Source organism: Clytia hemisphaerica, unplaced genomic scaffold, assembly GCF_902728285.1.
Source record: "Clytia hemisphaerica strain Z4C2 unplaced genomic scaffold, Clytia hemisphaerica genome assembly, whole genome shotgun sequence".
In the NCBI taxonomy this organism is placed as follows: Eukaryota; Metazoa; Cnidaria; class Hydrozoa; order Leptothecata; family Clytiidae; genus Clytia; species Clytia hemisphaerica.
In genome coordinates this window covers 1,029,662-1,050,999 of record NW_027104543.1, presented here as the reverse complement: position 1 = coordinate 1,050,999, position 21,338 = coordinate 1,029,662, and the positions used below count along the sequence as shown (strand labels likewise).

General features: G+C 34.9%; 3 protein-coding genes across 4 annotated transcripts; 2 read left to right on the top strand and 1 right to left on the bottom strand.

Moving 5' to 3' along the window:
• The first annotated feature begins 389 nt into the window (after positions 1-389).
• Positions 390-17,717, top strand: LOC136822604 (uncharacterized). 2 transcript variants are annotated; one of them, XM_067078867.1, is made up of 4 exons: positions 390-518; positions 807-953; positions 12,117-12,609; positions 17,654-17,717. In XM_067078867.1, the coding sequence occupies exons 1-4, from the start codon at positions 420-422 to the stop codon at positions 17,692-17,694; spliced, it is 780 nt and encodes a 259-aa protein (XP_066934968.1). In that variant the 5' UTR covers positions 390-419; the 3' UTR covers positions 17,695-17,717. The 2 variants fall into 2 exon arrangements, with proteins under 2 accessions (XP_066934968.1, XP_066934969.1); XM_067078868.1 differs by lacking the exon at positions 17,654-17,717 and having other exon boundaries at positions 12,117-12,672.
• Positions 1,239-6,758, bottom strand: LOC136822634 (uncharacterized). Its single transcript, XM_067078902.1, has 3 exons — positions 5,030-6,758; positions 2,592-3,965; positions 1,239-1,247 (listed from the first exon to the last, which is right to left on the bottom strand). Exons 1-3 carry the CDS (start codon positions 6,566-6,568, stop codon positions 1,239-1,241), a joined length of 2,922 nt encoding a protein of 973 aa, XP_066935003.1. The 5' UTR covers positions 6,569-6,758.
• Positions 17,718-18,837: 1,120 nt separating the features above from the next.
• Positions 18,838-19,599, top strand: LOC136822644 (androgen-induced gene 1 protein-like). Its single transcript, XM_067078912.1, has one exon. It carries the CDS (start codon positions 18,838-18,840, stop codon positions 19,597-19,599), a length of 762 nt encoding a protein of 253 aa, XP_066935013.1.
• The last annotated feature ends 1,739 nt before the right edge of the window (positions 19,600-21,338 follow it).

The window sequence follows — 21,338 nt, the reverse complement described above, 5'->3', positions numbered from 1 at the left end:
AAATCGCGGAACTTGATAATGTTGACCTTACATTATTTTCATTGTCGCTCCTAAGTATATCAAATTTCAATTACGTCATTGTCAAGTATTTCAGGGTTTGGCGTGTCAAATTTCCATTCAAAAATGTTTGTTATAAATCGTTGTCATGAATGTTGAGTAAGTTCATTTATATAAAAAATAGTTATTGAGAAAAGTACATTCAGTAAAAGACAAGATAATGATCGCAAGTCGGCTTCTTTTAAAATGGTCTGCAGAATTAATTTTCGCGAATTTACTTAAAATGCGCCATTAAAGTGTCTTGGTTTTTATGGATCCATGTTTCTGTGATGTTTCACATTGCATATTTTCAGAATTTGTTTTATTTTATAATTTCATTTTCCTCTAGATACAAAGTAGTCAATAAATATATCAAAAAAGAAATGCATTTGTCTTCACCGCCGGCTATACCACCTTTAGTTGAATTTCGAAGTAATCTTGGACAACAACTATGGAACGAATGCACCATCAAATCCCAGCAGGTAAATCGAACAGAAAATTCCAAATGGAATTGAAAACGTTGAAAGGTTGTCTAAAATCATAATTGTGGTAAAGCGAAATTAAACGAATTTTCAACGAATTTTGCACTGAAGCCTAAAGGCGAAAGTTTATTATATGAAAGGCAGGCGTGTATCTTGTGCTGACAAACCAAAATAAAAAAGCGAAGTTTTTTCCTTTCTTTAAAGATACTGTATAAGCAAACCATAGTAGATACTTTAAATTAATTTAACAAGTCAAAAAACAATTATTTTACGCCTTATTTCAAACAGATGATGGATCAATATTTTGAGTACGACCAACCACAACTGAGTGGACCAGCATCGTTGGTGATGTTGATCAATGCGATCAATGTTGCATATCGTATCAAACTCTCCAATGCGAAGACAGAAGAAGAAGCTGAAATTTTGATGAAAAAGGTAACGATTTTTGATCGAAAAATCAAGTGCTACCGATTTTGTTGAATTGACGGACTGTGTATAAGTTTTCCCATCCTGGGAGGTTGCAGATAGGCCCATGTAAGGGTCCAGAAAACAATATGCTATTTTTAAAAAAATGTAGAAATCCAAAGATTTTTACCCAAAAATGCTGATTTTTTTATTTAAAAAGTTAAGAAGCTTAGTTCTTTATCATGGCCCTATCACTTGCAAAATGGAACCGTGACTCCTGATTCGAATATAGTAATATAATTTTGAATTGGATAGTCAACGGCCCTGATAAGAGAGATAAGTATTGTGATGGAAAATTGAGAGAAAAAGACTTAATCAAAATCCAATCAACTGCTTTTTCTTTAAAACATAAACATATATAAACTACTGTAAGGCTATGAGAAAAAGATACTATAAAGTTAGATATATATTCCCGGGGGGTACTAGGGTTGGTAAATGAGGGGTATGTGCGGACGGGACCTCCGAAAACCGACCCTTAGAGAGACCAAATTTTAGTGAAAAAGTGACCCTTAGAGAGACTTTTTCGAAAATTTTTCTCTGATTTTCAAAAATTTCCTACCCTTAGTGAGACTTTTTGTAATTTTTTCTCTCAAAATCAATTTTTTTTTCTAAAAATCGTGATTTTTCCCATCCTTAGAGAGACTACTTTGAAATTTCCTGATTTTTGTAACCCTTAGAGAGACTTTGAAAGGTGAAAACCCGACCCTTACCGTCCGCACATACCCAGCACCTATTTTTGCCTAAGTACCCCCCCCCCCCGGGTATATATTCCGCCAGTACATACAAAAAGAATTTTATAGACTGTTTAAAACGTTGATATCAAAACGTCCACGGAGTAAAGTAAAATCTATTGCACGATTTCGAAAAATGGGCTGTGTCAAAACAAAATAAGCGTTAAAGTTCGATCCGAGTCTTGTTACGTCGATTGCTCTACTTTATACTAAATTTCGCTAAGTAAATAAAATGGTATATATTAAAATGAATACGGAGCCAACTTTGAATATCATACTTAATAAAACTATCCAACAGCTTTTTCATGACGTAGTGGATGATTACCAAGGTATTCTCAGCATCGTTTAAAAGGTCTCTGAGCAAGCATTTTATAAAATCCTCAAATACTGAAAAAGTTATATTTTTTTCTGAAGCTTTCGAGATCCGTTCAATAGTATCTTTCAAAAAGGGTAGAAGATTATGTAGCCAACTTTGTACACACCGTTCACTTCGAGTCGGATCAAATTGATCTATATTATCCAGATATTCTAAAATGCATTTTCCAGCATAAAATCTGAATTGCTTTGAAAGTATTTTGTCAGATTTAGGGGTTTCCAAAACACTGAATCCTGGTGTTAGAAATTCAAATAAATGGTGAATTTCAAATTGTTGCCAGAAATATACTTTCATTTCTGAAGACAGCTTTCCGGAATTAAATTCAGTGTATATCCCATGCAAATAGTCAATGCTGAGGTATTTTTCCAGTTCTTCATAATTAAAACAAATTGAAATATGAAGAAACGTAGGCTGAAAAAACATCAGTAAAGATTTTTGCTTTTCTTTCAAAAGGTCTGTGAGCAAGAATTGTAAAAGATCTTTTAACATAGAAAATGGTACGATTTCGTCTAAAGCATGCGAAATCTTTTCAATAGTCGTTTTCAAAATGGGTAGAAGGTCTTGTATCCAGAGATAACGATTGAAACGGTTTAAATGATCGATGATGTACTTACTTGCGCAAAATTTGAATTGTTTCAATTTAACGCTGTCAGATCTCTGGGTCTTTAGAACACTGATGACTGGCTGTAGAAACTTTGAAAAGCTGTCAATTTCGAAATAATTCCAGAAATCTTCTTTCACTGTATTTACAGACCAAATTCTGACTTCAGAAAAAATGTCTTTGATGCAATCAACAGACAAATAATAATTGATATCCAAGTACTTTTGAAGTTCGTTGAAATCGAAAGAGTTTGAAATATTTAGAATTGCACATGGAACTAACAGCCCAGATTTTTCATTTTTACTCCAAAGTTCCGTGAGCAAAATTTTGAAAAGATCTTTTAACATAGAAAATGGTATGGTTTTGTCCTTAGCTTGTGAAATGTTTTCAATAGTCGTTTTCAAAATGGGTAGAAGATCTCGTAGCATCTCGTTTCTTTGACGGTAACGGTTCGAATAATCATCGATATATTTTCTCATGAGATCCTTAAAGTTACTAAGAGGTGCTCCATCAGAGATTGTAACTTCTAATAATGAAGAAATTTCAGTGAAAGGATAAGATTTCAAAAGTGCATCTTCCATTCCGATTACATAGAGCAAGGAGGTGCATCTTGATATTATGTTACATTCGTGGCTTTCAATACTGTTATCTTCGTCCAAATCGAAACACTTAAAATAGATTATAACAGGCCATTCAAAGCCTGATAATAAATTAGGTGATGTGATAAGGATATTTCCTTGATTTAAGAAATCGACTGGATTTTGAGTGGAATAAAAATCACTCTGATGATCATGGTAAAACTTCACTTTCACTTTTGTTTTTAACTTGACTTTCGTATTTTCCGAAACAACGAGTATTCCCTTCTTAGTTTTCAAACGAACTCGAGATATTGCTTCACTGAATGACTCTGCATAATAGAGACTTAGACCGTTAGGAAAATTTGGAGGTGGCTTTGTTAAACCGTTAGCGTACTGAAACAAGGTTTGGTCGGCAACACTCATAGCTTTATTGCATATTTCCTTCGTGTTTCTAAGATTTAGAGCTAGTTTAACGAGGACAAATTCATCACCGAGTTCTTTTTTGATGGAGGGTGTGCTGTATTTTGATCGATATAAACTATTTGGAGCTATCCAACAGATTGGGACTTCTTTTATTAAGCGCTTTCCAAGATCTTGTCTTCGACTAGAAGATTGCTTATAACCATCCCACTCATCAAAGAAAATTGCTTTTACACGTGACAGTTCTTCTGGTATGATCTTGCCAATCAGTTTTTCCTATAAGAAAAAAAAGTTTAATCAAATCAAAGGGAACATTACCATAATTAATGGTTTAGTAATTACTGTGTTATACATTTTGGAATCATATAGTGCATTTCTTTTGAAAGAAACTCATTTCAATTACACTTAGAGGTTTCTGGGGAATTCGTCAACAGTAAACGTGTATATTGATACAGTCTGCTAGACATTAACATTAATGGCCATTAATATGGTAATATTTGCTCTTCATCTTTGATTCTTTCTACAGTGATTAGATTGACACATGCGCGATAAAATTCCTATCATTGGTCTTCAGAGGTTGATATATTCTTTGAAAACTCTGATACTCAGGGTAAATCAAAGGAGAAGAAGGAAAGATTGGAAAAAGAATGAGAGTTTAAAAAAGTCGGACTACAACCCGGTTTGAAGCCCCGTACAACCGTGACCGGAGAGAGTTTAAATCTTGAAAATTCTATATGATTATATATTTTCAACGACGCGAATAAAAATATCAACTTTGAACTTAATCCAAGATCTTGGATTGCCGTCATGGTTACTTTGCTCTGCGTTGATTGCGCGCTGAAAAGAATCTCGATTGGTCGGCACAGGTCGGATTAATTTTTGCGAATAAACGTTTTTGTCAGAAAATGAGCGTTTGAGTTAAAGGTTTTGTTTTGATTGAAAGGTCTGATGATGCTGATGTAGTAAAAACAAGTATGCGACAAGATAAGAAGAAGGTTTTGAAAAAATGAAAATACATTGAATAAAAAAAACATTCCTCAAACAAAGGAACTTTTACTGATACTCTTTCGAATGTTTTTTTATGTTTATAATAAACGTTTTCTATCCTATAATCAAAAAACACTTGATTGCAAATTTGCTCGCAATCAACTTTGCTATTTTTTTGTTTACAAAAGCAATAGAATGCGAGGTCACATCTCGAAACAACTTTCGATCTTTCACTTGTTTGCAGGATATCATTGTGTAAAAAAGTAGCTTTAATTTATCTTACTCAGCATGAAGACACTGCCTAAAATAAGCTCCTTTTATTCCCGTAGAAAACCTTTAACGTATATACTCACCACATCATAAATGACGTGAATTCCATATTTTCCCAACTCAAGTTTTCGCTCATGATAAAGGAGACTCTGCTCATTGCAAACTACATAATACACACCGTCTTTGTACCCGTCACTTCTGCTCAACATGATGGCCTTTTGTTCTAACAAAAATGTCTTCCCCGTTCCGTAACCAGCCATGAAAAATACTTTATTGTATTTCGGATTGTCGGAGCACATCAAGGGAAGTTGCTGTTGGGAATAAAAGATAATATTGTGTGCATTTGACAACGAGTCAATGACATCGGATACATAGTCAACCCAGTATGAAGAAGTTATCGGTCTAGGTTGATCTTTTTTGGAGATGTGGATAGTGAACACTATGATTTGAAGTACTTTTTTCAGTTGCTCCATAGACTGAACATTCAGGTTTTCTGGAAAAAGGTGCATGACGGTAGATAACCATGTCTTGATATCTGTCTTGGTATTGATGTAATGATTTGAAGGTGGTAAGCTAGTGTCTACTTTCTCAACGTAAACCACTGGATAGAAACTCCATCCTGGTCCCAGTTGATCACTGAGTTTCTTTTCGAATATGGAGTGATACTTATCAAGTTGTTCGAAAGCTTTTGCATCGCTGAGCTGTCGTTTAGCTTCGATACCGATGATTAGTTTTCGTGTCCATGACAAAAGAAGGAAGTCAAACTCTTGATGCTGTTTTCCTGTCAATTCGGTAAGGAAATTAACTGATGATAGAATAACAGTCTCTTTTAGAATGTCACTGCCTTTAAGAGAATACAGCTGGTCTATTAGGGAGCGCTCTACATTTTCCCCACGGTCTGCAATGTTCAAATCGAGGAACCACTTCAACCTACAATCTTGGGGAGGTGATTTTTGAGCTTCTCTTGAAATAATTTTGAAATGTTTAGAACTGGTGAAACATTTAATTAGGTTTGAAGTTGGTGCGCTACTTTTCAGCTGATTTAAACAATCTTTGACGAAATCGGCAGGAGTTGTTGATGGTAGATTTTCTGGTAAATTCTCTACTTGAACTTCTTGTAACATTAAGTGCATTGTTTTGATTTTGAGAATCCAGTTGTTGAATTCTTTTTGGTTGATTTCATCATTCATTTGTTGTGTTTGGAGAAAGACATCGAGTTCTTTAGTAAACCAAAAGTCAGGAGATTCGTTTTTCAGATTCACAAGTGTTTCTTTTATTTTTTGTTCAATATCAAAATCGAAAACAGCCATGTTTGATTTTTTACAATACTGGTTTGACATGAATTTTGAAGGAATGAAGATTGGTTTATGACAATCTGGTTTAAAAAGAAATGAGTCGCCATACTCTCGTTCTAGAAGGTACTCGGCTGCAGAGATTGGGTCATTAAATGTTTGACTGTTCCCAAGGTTGAACCATTGTTTTGCTTGGTGATCTAGCCGTTGTTGAGTTTCGGGTGGTTTTGACAGTTCTTGGTAAATAGAAGTTGCTGGAGTACATTTGGTGGGATCGATAGTCCTGGGAGCCAATTTCCTTAAACATTGTTCGAGTGTTCCAGTAGCCATGGATTAAATGTCCAAGAGAATTCTATACATTCCATAACCTTTATTAATAAATCATCTAAATAACAATTAATAACAATTAAAAATTAGTATATGTAATCACATGATAACGAGTGCAATTCGAGAATAATTGCACTCGTGATTTTTTTGTTATTAATTTTCCGAGTCTGAAAGGACGAGGAAAATTCGAAACAAAAAAAATCACGAGTGATATTTTCAAATTGTACGAGTTATTATGTGATTACGAGCTAATCGCACTACTTTTTCCCGGTTAGGAAAGTAAATTCCACTGAAAATCATATTTTTCTCTTCTCTCTATGTTTTTCTTTATCGTCGTTTATAGATTTTCTTTCTCACAAATTGAATCTCGAACGCAATTAAAACGTTCGATGAAAGAAAAAAGCATTAAAATTAATTTTGTAAACATTGGCGAGGCATCGAAGAGTGCTCTCTACAGGATGCAATTAACGATTAATTGCTCTCTTTGAAGGCGCGCCAAATAAGAAAAAATAACTCATCGTGCAATTAAATAGACCAATCAAACTGAGAAGATCAAGGTTAAAGAATAAAAAGAAACATTTTCAATCCAATTTTCCACTTTTCTCACACACTTACACTTCCAATGACTATATCATAACCATTTCAACAAGTTATAATTTTCATCATAAACGTGACTAAATGATTTGAAATCAGCAAATAAATTTTGATACACATACAAGTTGGTATATTCATGTCAAAAAAATGTATTGCCTCACAATAACTCAATTGTTTAGTTGACCAAAAGACGCCTTATCAAAAAAAAAATGATGGAATGTCTTAATCTATTGGTAGTTCAACGTGGAGGGGGTTAAGACGGGGGTTAAGGTAGAAACTACATGTCAAGTAGGGAAAGTTCGATCATGTAAAAAGCTGGCTTCACAATGTCGAACATTAATCTTCCAGTTAAATTGACCGGTAATAAATTTCACCTCTTTAAAAGGATTTCGCTTCTCCCAAAGAACTTCACTCCCCTCCCCCTCCTACCCCCTTACTACCCCCTAGGAAGTTTGATAAAAAAATATATTACTTGCATATTTGACAAAAGAAATTGTATTTAAATCTTATCATGGTTTTGGGTAAAACAAAACGTACAATATATTTACATATTGACAAAAAACATTGTAAAACATTAATTAAATTGTTTCAAAATCAGCTTAAAATCAGATTTAATCTATTTAAGACATCTTTACGTAGATACTTTTTAAAGTCGCAATATTTTTAGCTCCAGCATTTGATACCTCTCTTTTTGATCACGTTCACTTCTTCTTGTTAGAACAAGTAACATTTATTTAGACTTGACTATTTTCAGTACAAAATTTAACTATTTCAGTCCTTATACCGCTATTTTTACAATTTTGACGCGCTTAATTTCTTTAATATTTAGTAATTTTAGACTCATGGTTGTTCTCATGGATGTTCTTATGCGTTGGTTTTTGAGCCTCATTTTTCCCACTAAATTGTTCCAATAAAAAAAGGTTTTTAAGATCGGTTTATTGGTGCCCAAAAAATATCATCAGGTGCAATCTATATGGCCGATTTCTTGTTCACATTTGGAATGAAAATTTCAATCGAATCCCATTGGGGATAGAAAGTCTCTCAGGCCAAAAAACCCAGTGAAATTTTTCCGTTGAATTTCAAATGGGTATGAAAACAAAGTCAATTTTCAAGTGAGTCTGAAATTATAGGGTATTTTTCTCTACCAGTATAGCGGATTATTTTTACTCTCTGTAAAAGAAAAAACTCCCCCAGTCATAATAACCTAGTAAAAAAGCACTCTCCTAGAGTAGAATTTTCCCAGGAAATTATAACTCCCTTAACCCTTTTTCTGAGGAGGGTGTTAAAAAAAACTAGTTGGATAAGACTCCCCGCCTATGCTCGAATGTCAAACAAAAGAAGTCATTGTATTGCATTGCATTAACCCTAACTAACCCTAACGAGACCCTAACACACTGCATTCACAATTCTTGGAAATCTTGTACTCATTCTTGTCCCAAGGGACCCAAAAAAGCTAAAGAGAGTCTTTAGAATTAAAGGTGTAATTTGGAAAGGTTTGGAAAGGTTTAATTTGACGAAGTCATCACAAATCTGCATTGAAAGATTCCGAACTTCAGACTTAGATCGAAAATGGATCACTTTACCTTTCTCAACGTATGGTTCGTTATTGTACATGGTGTTGTAAATCCGCCATGTCATTGTATGATTTTTCATCGAATTAGTCCTTTAAACGAATCATTGAAATGTTTTCAAATACAATGAATTAATACAAAAGCTTCTTGGCTTGTCCTTAAAAAACTGGTAATAGAGAACAAAAATAACCCATAAGGAAAATTTCTACCCTGTCAATTTTTGAATCAATCTCATCTAGAAACACGATGAACAAGTATTTGTACCCAATTTCATCCATCCGACAACTTTGGAAGTCTTCTGGTATATGCAGTATCAAACAGACAGGCTTAACTTAGATTCTAGCTTCAGTCGAGTTAGAGTCATTATAAACCAGGGGGAGTCTAAAATAGTTGCTAGGAAATATTAACTCTAAGGAGTCATAATTTACTGGTGTTTTTTAATTTACTCTGGTGAAAAAATCGTTGGCAAAAATTACGAAATTATTGGCCGTTGTCGAAATATTTTTCTGACATATATTTTTTGTCCACGAATTTTTTCATCGATGAATTTTCTATTGATAAAGGTTTCGAGATCTGTCTATAGGCAGGGCGAAAAGAAGGCCCGTCTAAACTAGAGCTAAGAGATCTGTTTAAACAAATTTATTACCGTTATTTGATGTAGAAACGTGCCTTTATGGAATAAAAAGGGACAAGCTGGAGTTTTTACAAGCTCTTATGTGATTTGGTTGGTCGTCAAGATGTAATAAAAACAATCTTATTACTTTTTCTGAAGAACGCGTCATCTCTATTACTTTAAATGACCAATTAGTGAAGTATCTTATAAAAACTACTGCTCATCCCAATAAAAAAGGACTTACTGAGAATAAACGTGTAAAAAAACCTAAAGTCTTTTTCAAAAGAATGTATACTTTAGTTCACATGTTTTTTCAAGAACAGCCAGACGGCAACGTCACTACTGTCAATGTGCAAATAAACAAAACAATTTCTCGAAGATTGTGCTCTTACAGTGTGGGAGAGGAAAAGAGGTGTCCTTTCTTTTGTTTAAAACACCCCTGTCTCACAGTCCCGGTGAAACTTTTCGTCAGTAGGGATAACAATTCCTATTGAAATCCCAACGGGGATAGAAATTCTAAGGTTAAAAAATCCAGTGGGGATGGTTTTGGAGTGCAATTTTTAAACATTGAATTTCGAGTGGTGATGAAATCAAAATGAATTTCCCTGAAATTCCAGGGTATTTTCCCACCGGGGACGAAATTTTTGCCAAATTTTTCGGTGGGGCTGGGTCCCAGCGGGCAGTGGCGTGGTGGCAGGGGGGCCAGGCCCCCCCCCCCCCCAGCGGAGCCCTTTTGAGAAGGGGCGCCCAAAAATAAGGGACGCCAAGAAGGATTTTTCATGCGCCCATATCGAAAGATTGACAAATGAAAAAACAAAAATGGCGCCCCTCATCACCTCAAAAACTCAAAATTTTCTGGCTCGCTTCGCTCGCACGCTCCCTTTTTTGTATTCATAATGAGCGTATAGAGAGGGGCGCCATATTTGCCTTGGTCACCCCAGAGAAATTTTCCCACCACGCCACTGCCAGCGGGTCTGTGACACGGGTGTTTTAGAATTGCTGTGTGTGCAAATGGAAAAAAAATTCTTTAATACAACCCTGTCTCAGTGAACTGATTTTACCATATAAGAATTTTAGGGGTTGCGTCGGGTGTCTGTGATGAGTTGGCAATCATCTATATATTAATAGTATAACGCGTATGTCATTTTGTTTTCTGTCTGTGTGTCACTTTCGATTTCGCAAGCAATGTTTTGTTCTTTTAAAAGATGACTTTTGCTTCTTGCTCCACAAATGTGTTAAATCAGATTCGCGCCGTTTTATAAAGACTTTGTTTTGATTGATAGATTAGACTTTCTCTTTTTTTTATTTCTTTTCTTTTGTTTTATATTTTCGAATGTAATTAACGACCTATTTGATTTGAGACATTCGAATTCTTTTCAAAACAAAAGAAAATCTTTTAAACAGAATCTGTTAAAGAAAAGAACAAATATAAAATAAAACATAAGAATCACAAGACAAGTTTGTTAGAACAACAAGCAACATTAAAATTACATTCAAAAGGCGGTAAAAACTAGAGTGTTCTTTCTTCGTAAAAAAGGGACCTTTAAACATCTATGTCGATAATTATTTTGCTGTAAATCTAAGTCATTGTTGAATTTGAAAAGTTATCGAAGTTATGACGAAGTTATTTATAAAAAAGCACCATAAAATTGCTGCCTTCCGGGGGGACTATGGTTGCGAGCTGACTTTCGGCCCTGCCCCTTGGACCCTTAGCCCCGGGGGGGGGGGGGGGGGGGGGGGGGGGGGGGTACTAGGGTTACTAGGTTTGCGAGGTGACGGGTTGTCCGAGCCGAAAATCGAAAATCGACCCTTTGAGAGACAAAATTTTGGTGATTTTGGGACCCTTTGAGAGACTTTTTCCTAAATTTTGGTCCATTTTTTCCAAATTTTGGTTTGATTTTCACCAAATTTTGGTCCATTTTTTTAGAAATCGTGACCCTTTGAGAGAGAAATCTTTGATTTTCGTGATTTTGGGACCCTTTCAGAGACTAACTTTTGAATTTGTACCCCTTTGAGAGACTTTTGAGGAATGAGAAAAGGTACCCTTATGGCTCGCACATACCCGGCACCCATTTTGCCTAAGTAACCCCCCCCGGGCCCTTAGCAGAATAAAGAGGAGAAGAAACAAGGGATATTGTGTGAATTTTAATTCACTTTTTGGGACTAATTTCACCAAATTTCTATCTTTCTGGGGGCAAAAAGTTAAATTTTTCCGATTCTTAGTGGGACTGAAGTTTGATTTTCCGATTTTTCAAACTGCCATGTTTCAAAAAAGGCACCTTTAAGGCCGGCATATACCAATACCCTTCCTTCTCTTGCCTAAGCACCCCCCGGGCTGCCTTTTTTCGACGAATCGTGTGTCATGTCTATTATTTCACTCCGCTTATCTTGACATCAAAGTTTTCCTAAACATCAAGAAATACGGCAAATATAACGCGAGCGAAGCGAGAAAAAAAATCTAATTGCAGAGCCGTCTCGGACGTCGCTGGTCGCCGGTATGGTGTAATTTGGGAATGGCGCCCTTTCTGCTTTCTGATCATTTTTGCCACAAAAATATTTTTCAAAATATGGTTAAAAGATACGTCACCCGGGAGGGATAGAGTCAAACTTTGAAGAGAATTCTTCCCTTTAATTTTGATTTCATCGTGTTTAAGGGGTGTTTAAGCCACCTTCCCAACATCGAAAGGACTTTAAATGCGTTCAGCAAACAGCTAAACCGGCGTGCGACGCCGGGTACCGGCTAGTTCTTTTTATTGCAATGTTCTTTTTTCAGGTTGACCAAGGTCTCCAGATCACATTATCATTGGATGAGATGTTGGAAATTCAAACACAGTATCTGAACAACACATCAAAGGAAACAGGTTTCTCAATGCCACAGTTAGAATTGCTGGCAATGCATTTAGGTTTTGGAACTTTCTTGAAGATAGCTCAAAATGAGCCAAATTTGAGTGAATCACAACTTGAAGAAATTGATAACTTTATTGCAAAGGATTCAGGTAGCCGAGAAATATTTACGAATGCTGATAAATTTAAAGAATTTATCTCTGAAAAATTATTGGTTCGAGTTTCGGGTATCATTGTCAATTATGATCAATCAATCCTTGGAATAAGCGAAGAGCCGAAAAATGTCTTTTCTGTTATTGCTGGTTCCCAAGGTGATCATGTCTTGGTTATGGATAATGGTCAAAAAGGCCCAATGTGGGTACATGTTACAAAGTTGTTTGAAGCAATGGCCAAAATTGATATTCAGTCAGGAATTCCAATGGGTGCGCTATCAGTTTATGAATTGATGTAGTAAAAAAGATGGACTTGGGTTTTCAAAGATTCTTTTTTTTCTTTTTTTATTCAAATTTCAAAATCTAACTTACAGCACCTGACCCCGAGAATGTAGGTGAAATTTGAATCAGACCTGAAAGATGTAGATTTGCATTTTAAAAGATATTAAATATTTTCAACGAAATTTTGAACTCCCAAAATCCTTTCCCAGGGGTTAGTTTCATTACTTATGATAGATAGACCAATTTTTTTGGTCCTTGAAGTTGACTCCCATTTTCGTTATAGCCCCAGAATGTAGGTTTGGTTTTATGGCTTTAAATCTAGTAATAGTAAAATGTTGATATTTTTTCAATTGGATTAATTCTAACAGCAAATTTTAGAAATGTTTTATGCGAAAACAATATTCTAAAGAGCATTTTGTTATTCTGAAAATTGGATTTTTTCACTTTTTAACCCCCAGAATGTAGGTGAAAAGAGATTCGGTTGTTGAGAATGGAATTTCGGTATTCATCGGAAATTATTGTTCTCTAAGTGAAATTCATACTTTAGAAATATACGCTGACAAAAAATTAACAAATATATTAATTTCATCGTGCTACAAATGAGGAAAAGTAAAAGAAAGGACGAAAAGAAGAGACAAGAAAGTTGTTTTTATTTTGTAGGTTGAAAATTTTGTGTTGAAATATGTGAATAATGTAACAACACCCCTGCCGCACAGCCCCGGTGGAACTTTTTCCCACATCGGGTCCAAAAATTTCTACTTAAGTCCAAATTGGAATAGAAATTCTATTGCTCCAACCTTAGGCAAATTTTCTGATAGGGCTGGGGCCCCAACGGGTCTGGGACACGTCGTAAAAGCTCAAAATTTCAACATTAATCATCTCTCAGGTAGTACTTTCATGTTATAAAAGTACAACAAACAATTTTTATATAATTTGACAGACTTTTTATGTCGGGTTATAAAGGCCCCCAAATTGTAGGTCAACTAACCCCAAAAGTTAGGTCAAACATTTTCGTCAAAATATCTAACTCAGAACAGTAAATATTGAAATGGACTATTTTCCCCATTTCCTTAGTTCATTAGGACTAAGAAAATACCCTATCATCATAACTTTATTCCAATAGATTTCGATTTAGAGAGGATTTATTCAAAAAATGTCTCAGTTCGGGTAATATCCAATCAACTTCCATTCAGATTTTCGTTGGAAAAAATTAATTCAAGTTAAAATTTTCTGTCCAGAAATAATCAGTAACATGTAACAGTGTGCTCTGAAACAAATTTTTATGAAGTTGAACTATCGTTAGGGCTACAATGCTAAAAAATGAGAAACCTACATTCTCGGGGTTTACTACATTCTCGGGGTCAGGTGCTGTATAGAGTACAATTTAAAAAATACATTTCAAAAGATTGTGATGGATGACTCTACGACGAAAACCATCAGTTTTAATATGTAACATAGGAAAACACTATTATCTGCGTGAAGGATAAAGATGTTGTAACGTTTGATAATTCGAATTGCTTTCGTGCTTGTTGAATTAAAGGATTTGTTTTTAAATAAGAGTGATATCGTTTGCTTACTCATCATTTTTAATTTACAAGCTTTTTAACATTGGATTGACACACGGATGTGGAGCAAGATTGGACAGAAAGAGGGAAAGAAAAACATTTATTTTGCTTATATCAGCATACTATAACAATAGCAAGACACTGCCCTGATATGAAATATGTGTCTGATATGAAATGGGAGCACTTATGTAAAAATAAACCTTTAAAGGAGTGAAATATTATCAAATGGGAAGGATTTGAAAAAAATACTTAAAATAAAGACGAAAAGAAATGAATAAAAAAATCAGTTTTTTGGGGAATTGTAAAAATGATGACCATTCTCATGAAAAAATTTTCAATCTTAGAATGTCATCACTGTGAAAAGAATTTCGAAAAATATTTATTCAGTCAAAAATGCAGCTTAAAACTTTTGTCCAGTTGACTATAAAATGGGCTCTGTTTCTTGTTTTTTTTTTATGATTTTTAAAGTCGATTTCGGTTGAATATATTTTTCTTCGCAGTGACGACGTTCTAAATTCTATCATTTGAGATGGTTTTAATTAAGAATTTTTTAAAGAAGTTTTTACTTCGTTTTTTTTTCATCTTTGTTTCATCTTAATTTTTTGATAATATTCCACTCCTGAATATCGTTTCAACAAGCACGAAAGCGCTATTTAATTCGGATTTTATCTATTTTGTCTCCCCTGCAGATTATTTTGAGACAGACTTTAGATGACTTGTATGGAATTATGTTGTTATTAGGGTTTTATTAAAGAAATTTTTAAAGTAAATCTACTTTAATTTTATACTTTCAAATTCACAGTTTAGATGGCTATCTACCCCCCTTTAAAGGTTTTGTTTTTAAATAAGAGTGATACCGTTTGCTTACTCATCAATTTTAATTTACAAGCTTTTTGATATTGAACTTGTACGGATGTGGAGCAAGATTGGTCAGAAAGAGGAAAAGAAAGACATTTTTTGCTTATGTCAGCACAATATAACAAAACAATAAGGAGACACTGTCCTGATATGAAACATGTGTCTGATATGAAACGGAAACACTTATGTGAAAACAAAACCTTTAAGAATATAAAACTTTAAAGTATACTTATGTTTGCATATGCAATGTACTCTTCCATTTTAAATCTCATCTTTAATTTGTCACAGAGGTTTATGAAAGAGTCCACTCGTCATAAATTAAATTTGAAGCAAATACTATGATCCGTGAAAATTTAAATTCGATATTTGAAAAAAAACTTTAAAAATTCCTACAATCCTTTGCGTTCATTTTCGATGATAACTCTTTCTTTATATTCTTGACTCCAACACGAAGTAGACACTTTTCGTCCGATAGCATACACAAGAAAAAAGATCAAATGACACGCCACAACGAACGCCCCAAATTGAACTTTATTCAATTTATCCATGAAACCATACACCCAGTAACCTTTCACTTGCGCTAAATGTGAGATCCAAAAGAAATAGCCGGAACCGAGAAGAATAATATTGAAAATGACTTTTTTGATTCCACCATAACCATAATTGACGTTGGTAATCAATAAAAAGGCGTTGAAAATTGGGACGGTATGTAGATACTGGTTATACCACCCAAACAAGGGCGTGATTTTACGGCTCTCAAGTGGGTGGACGCCATCCAGATCAATATAGCATAGTGACCAATACATAAGAACGACAAAAACAGATAAAGTGAACGCCCAAAATGATACCAAATCGTCTCGTAAAGATATGAGAATGGATCGATGCTCTTCATAACCATTTGTGGTAATTTTTTTATCCTCCAGCAATCCGGTCACCATTTGAATCAAATCAACCACGAAAGCAATACCATAGGCAACCAGACATACGTAGGCAGTAATCATGGTCAAAAACTGGGCACGACCACCATATTCTTTGAATTTTGGTATAATGTAAACAGTTTGGTCTTTGTAAATACCGAACGAGCACCATGCAAAGATGATGGAATGGAGAATGAACGATCTCAATGTGACGGATGGGATACAGCGTGCTGGTGCTGCTAGCATCTTGTGATTGTATTTACACTGTTAATAAAGAGAATTGTATAATGTGTAGGATGGTTTAATGGTTTCTGAAAGATTTTAAGTCCTTAAGAAGTTATTAAATTATCTCATGAACTTGTCTTTAGTTCATGAAGTTCAACCCAAAGGCTCCGTCCATAGTAGTCCAGTCCTTAGTAAAACGTCAAACTTTAATAATTCGAGCATGAGGGAAGCCCAGTGGCCATTTATGGCTTTTTGACAGAGTGGATGGCGCTAATAAGTGACCCTATGTAATATGGCGGACTTTCTTTGGATAAAAACATTTAGAAGACTCAGTTCAACCCCCTTCTTCCCATTATTGTCTTATTACACAAAATCATAACTGGTATGGTGAAATTTCTCCAATAAAAAAGCTTGAAAAATGTAGTAACAAACTGCAAACTGCTCTTGTAATTATCTTATAAAACGACAGAACATATTACAACGCTATTTTTATAGAGAAAACCATCATGTTTCATCAAAAACATTCTCCATACAGATATACACAGCTCTCTCTCTCTCTCTCTGCAGTTTCACATCAAATTACAGTTCTCTAGCTCATTTTAACTTCCTCTCTATGTCATTATCATAAATCACAAAAGACAATCTCCATTATATTACCATGACCACAAAAAAGTATTTTATGAAAAGCACTTTTTAATGAACATGGTATGATAGTAAAGGGCTAAAGACTGTTTGACTGTTAGACTGTTAGTGCAGTGTATAGACTACCTACGATATGCATTGCACAAATCAGCTACCACTCTGATCAGTATTTCATCTTTGTAGTTTGAAAGTTAGTTTCCATGCAGGTTGTAGAAACGCCTGCTTGCATCTGATAAAGTTTTTCAACGGATTTTATTTTATCATTTTATTTTTTGACGTCAAAACTGCTCAATACAATGACTTCAATCGCACACCTCTTCGTACAGTGAACTTTAACTTTCAGCGTATCAAGCCAACCAGTCAAGAGTTACTGCCATTCCGTACATCCCCTATATCAGTACAGAAGCATAGAAATATAGTTAGCTCCTCTAGTGTTTCACTTTTGAAATACACACCCTTCTCACAGACCTGGTAGGATTTTTTCAGTCAGTGGGGATAAAAATAACGGACTGAAACTCGATAGGGGTTGATATTCGCCTGATTTTGTAATGTAAATATAGTAAACCGTAGAACCAGAAACATCAAAGTAAGAGAAAGAGAGAATTTAAATTACAACATTGTGCGTCCAGGCTAAGAGGATGAATCTTTGATGTTATCTTTCTCTCCCCTTTTGAAGTTTTTAACTTTGTCAGAAATCAGTGCACTTGAAAGATGGATCAGCGTAGAAAATAATTTTAGATTTGTTTGGATTGTTGAGTGTCCATTTCCAATGTTATTCGACACCATTATGATAAAATGATCATCTTTCTTGCAGGTAGCACTTAGGCACACATATCAACACAGACAAACGTAAAGATTGGTTTTAAATTCAACACACATAAACCAAGACAAGCTAAAAGTACAAACGACTTATAGTAAGTATTCTTTTAGATTTCCACTTTTTCGGTATTTTCGATATGAACGGGAATAATCGCGTAATTTTTCTTTACGCGTATATTGGGTAATTAAATATTCAACTTGGTAAATTCAGGGAGGTTTTTAAAATTTTATGAAATATTCAGTCGAGTCTCATAAAATAGGTAATAAATCGGAAATACAGAAAAAGCGGGAATTTGAAAAAATTAGAACAGGAATATTCGTGTAATTTTAAGCATATACACGTGTTTTTTGCAAATGAGAACATAAGACTCTTCAATGGCCAAAAAGTTAAGAACAAGTTACAAATATCTGATAAGGCTTTGAGGAGTCTAAAACATCCGATTCTTAGGAAAATGGGCAAAAATACAAAAGTTGAAAAAAGATAATGTTAAGTACATTTTTTAAGCTTAAAACTCAAAAAGTAAGGAACATCGGAAGGCTTCAAAAACTTTGGAGTGGAGCCGCGGTCCCTGTGTTAAAAGAAATCTCATCATTTTCAACTTTTCAATAAAACAACCAACAACACTAATGTAACACACTAAATTCACTCTCCAAGCCACATTCATATCATCGCATACAGACATCTACAGTAGCTTTTTAACGTTCTCTTTTACTACAAAAAAATTCAAAAAATTCAATGTTGTTTAAAGTTTCTTTTCAGATATTTTCATATCTTCATTTATCATATTGCACCTGTCAGTATTCATGTTATAAAATTCTTGTTATAAAGTTCTTAAAAACATAATGTTATATTATAAAAAACCAGCATGAATTATGAATTCAGATAATCATGAAGATGAAAATGAAATTTGAAGAAGCATACAACAGTAGCTTTGCACCTTCATTTTTCTGTGTTTGGCACTAAATAAATATTATTCGGCAAATATCTATAGTTTTTGAATCTATTAAATCTTCAAAAACAAAGTCAAGACAGAATATTGTAGACAATTTTATAACTGAGAGCATATATTTTTCAATCGAAGAAGACTGCAGATCTGAATGTTGTAAGCATATATTTTTTTTCACTTTTATTGTTGTAGACAAATAACATCAAAACATTGGATCGTAAACAAGAAAGGGGACCAATAAAGATGTCTTACGAATGTACACCATCAGTTACAAAATCATCATTCCTGCTTCACTCACTAGCCTTCGCATGGTCTTGTTTTGGTATCTACCACGACCGAACACACTACATATCACCTAACTTCAAAACGTATGGTGGAAGGTTCAAATATCTGACACTCTGTAATGCTTACATCTCTCTGCTCGTGTATGGATTTGCTACACTATCAGACTTATATAATGTTTTAACTGATGATAAAAGCAAGAAGTTTGATAAAAATGGTTACCCGAAAGTCAACCAATCTCGTTTGATCCACATTCGTGATTACGTCATCACAACGTTCGTTTCCAGTCTTTCATTAGTTGTGGTGGTCATGTTTTGGGGCGTGGCAGCTGTTGATGTTGAAGGAATCCACCCTGCAGAACACCAAAAACTTGTCCCTTTATTCGGCTGGTACAATCATTTCCTACACACGACGCCAGCCTTGGTTACACTGGCCTTGCTTACCCATGTTAACTACCGTTTCTCAAGCATTTTAGTGAGTTTGACCACAGTTATTGGTATGGGAGTTCTATACTTTTGTTGGATGTCCCATTTGTCAACAATATTCGGCGAATGGCCGTACGGTTTTCTGGATAACATGCCAACTGAAGTGTTTATCGTGTTTATTTTGTGTGTTCATGGTTTCATTGCAGTGATTCATCTGTTTACTCGTGTTATATCTAACATTTTCTGGAATGAAAAATTGAGAGAAGATTTAGCAGCAAGACAAAAGAAAAACATGTAGATAATGGTTATACATAGAAAAGATGCGGCAGCGTGGCAGAAAACTTAAAATTCTCGTAATAAAACCCATTGACCGCGTAAAACATGAAACTTACTTACGATATATCGAAAAAGTGTGATTTTGTGAATACCATGGATGAACACCGATGTCGTAAAATAAAACATAAGTAATTCCTCTCTAATTAGATGTTATAATACTCTATACTCTCCATTATTCAATAATATTGAAAATCACCGCCAACAAGAAACTCTCACAAATGACGCTCTACTATTAGATACGATATTCTTGTAATACATGCCTTTTCAAATAGCCATTAATAAAGTCTGTTGCATAAAACATTTTTGAGTATTGCCCTTCTGGTAATCAAAAAAAATATACATTTAAAAGTAGTATCGTTGGAAGTGTAATTTTAAGCGGATTGATGTAAGCTTTATGAGAATATTCTAAAAAAATATTGAAAAGCAAGAAAATGACAAAAGTGTCAAAACATTTCATTGTCACTTTATCGCCCACCGGGACCTTTTTGGAGGGCTATAACTTTTGATCCAAGAGCGGTATGAAAAATGTGAATACCATTTCGAAATCAGCGATGTTTAGAATTTTATGAATTCATTGGGCTATTCCAGAAATAGTCCGTACCCCCTATGTGACTTCCAGTGTCAGGAAAATAAAAAAAAAACAGGGTGCGGGTATGATGTCACAGTAAAATGAAGTTGAAAATCCAGGGTGGTCCGAAAAATAAGAAAAAAGTTCAAGGGAATCCTGGAAAATTGAAAAAAAAATTCTTCCGAAATAGTTCGAAGTACAATATTAACAAAGGTTAACTATCTTTTTCGTTCCAACCATTTATCTCTACAGGAATCAATCTACTGGAAGAAATTTACGTTATTCGTGATCATAGAAATAAATAAAAATTGCGCTAGATAGTTTGAAACAGTCTGATAACTTCCCAGGGCAATATTGATGTTCAACTGAAAACTGTTATATATTTTATTGTAATTGGAGCTAAAGCTTAGGTTAATTATCGAACCTGCTTGTCCCGCGCACAGATTCCCTTGGCTAGCATCCCGCCTTACCGGGTCGCCATGTTTCTTCTCAATGATCGGCTGACGGCAATTATCTCTGAAACTAGTACGGCCAACATAGACCCTACAAATCAGACTCCATTTGCATTCTCCACCTCTGCCAAATAACCTTGAAGTAATTTTACCGCCCACCCACCCAACGCATGTATTTTCTTGGTTTGCTCCTCTGTTTTCTTTTTCTTTCAGGTGAACACTACGGGTCGATGTGATCAACCAATCGCCACCCAGCGTTGGTCCTAGAGTTTTTCCTGATGGCAGGTTTTTTAGCCCAAGGACCGACCATTTGGGATGTGCTGTGCAAATACTAGCCAGTGGTTTCATTTCTGAATCTGCCCATTTTAACATACTTTAACTTTATTACCTTGATCCTCTACACTGGCTTGGTCGCTACCAACAGTTCTATCAGATATTTCTATACTGGCTCGGTCGCTATCCACAGTAATTTCATACCTCAGATACATGCTCGGATGCAATCCGCACATTTTCAAACATTCACACACTGGCTCTGACGCCATCCACAGTACTTTAGATAAAACACACTGGCTCCGACGCTATCCACAGTGATTTAGATGCCACACATATAACTTATTTTCTGTTTTGATATTCTATGGCAACTAGGGGTGTTGGCTTACCTTCGGTAACCTTAAGGCCTCC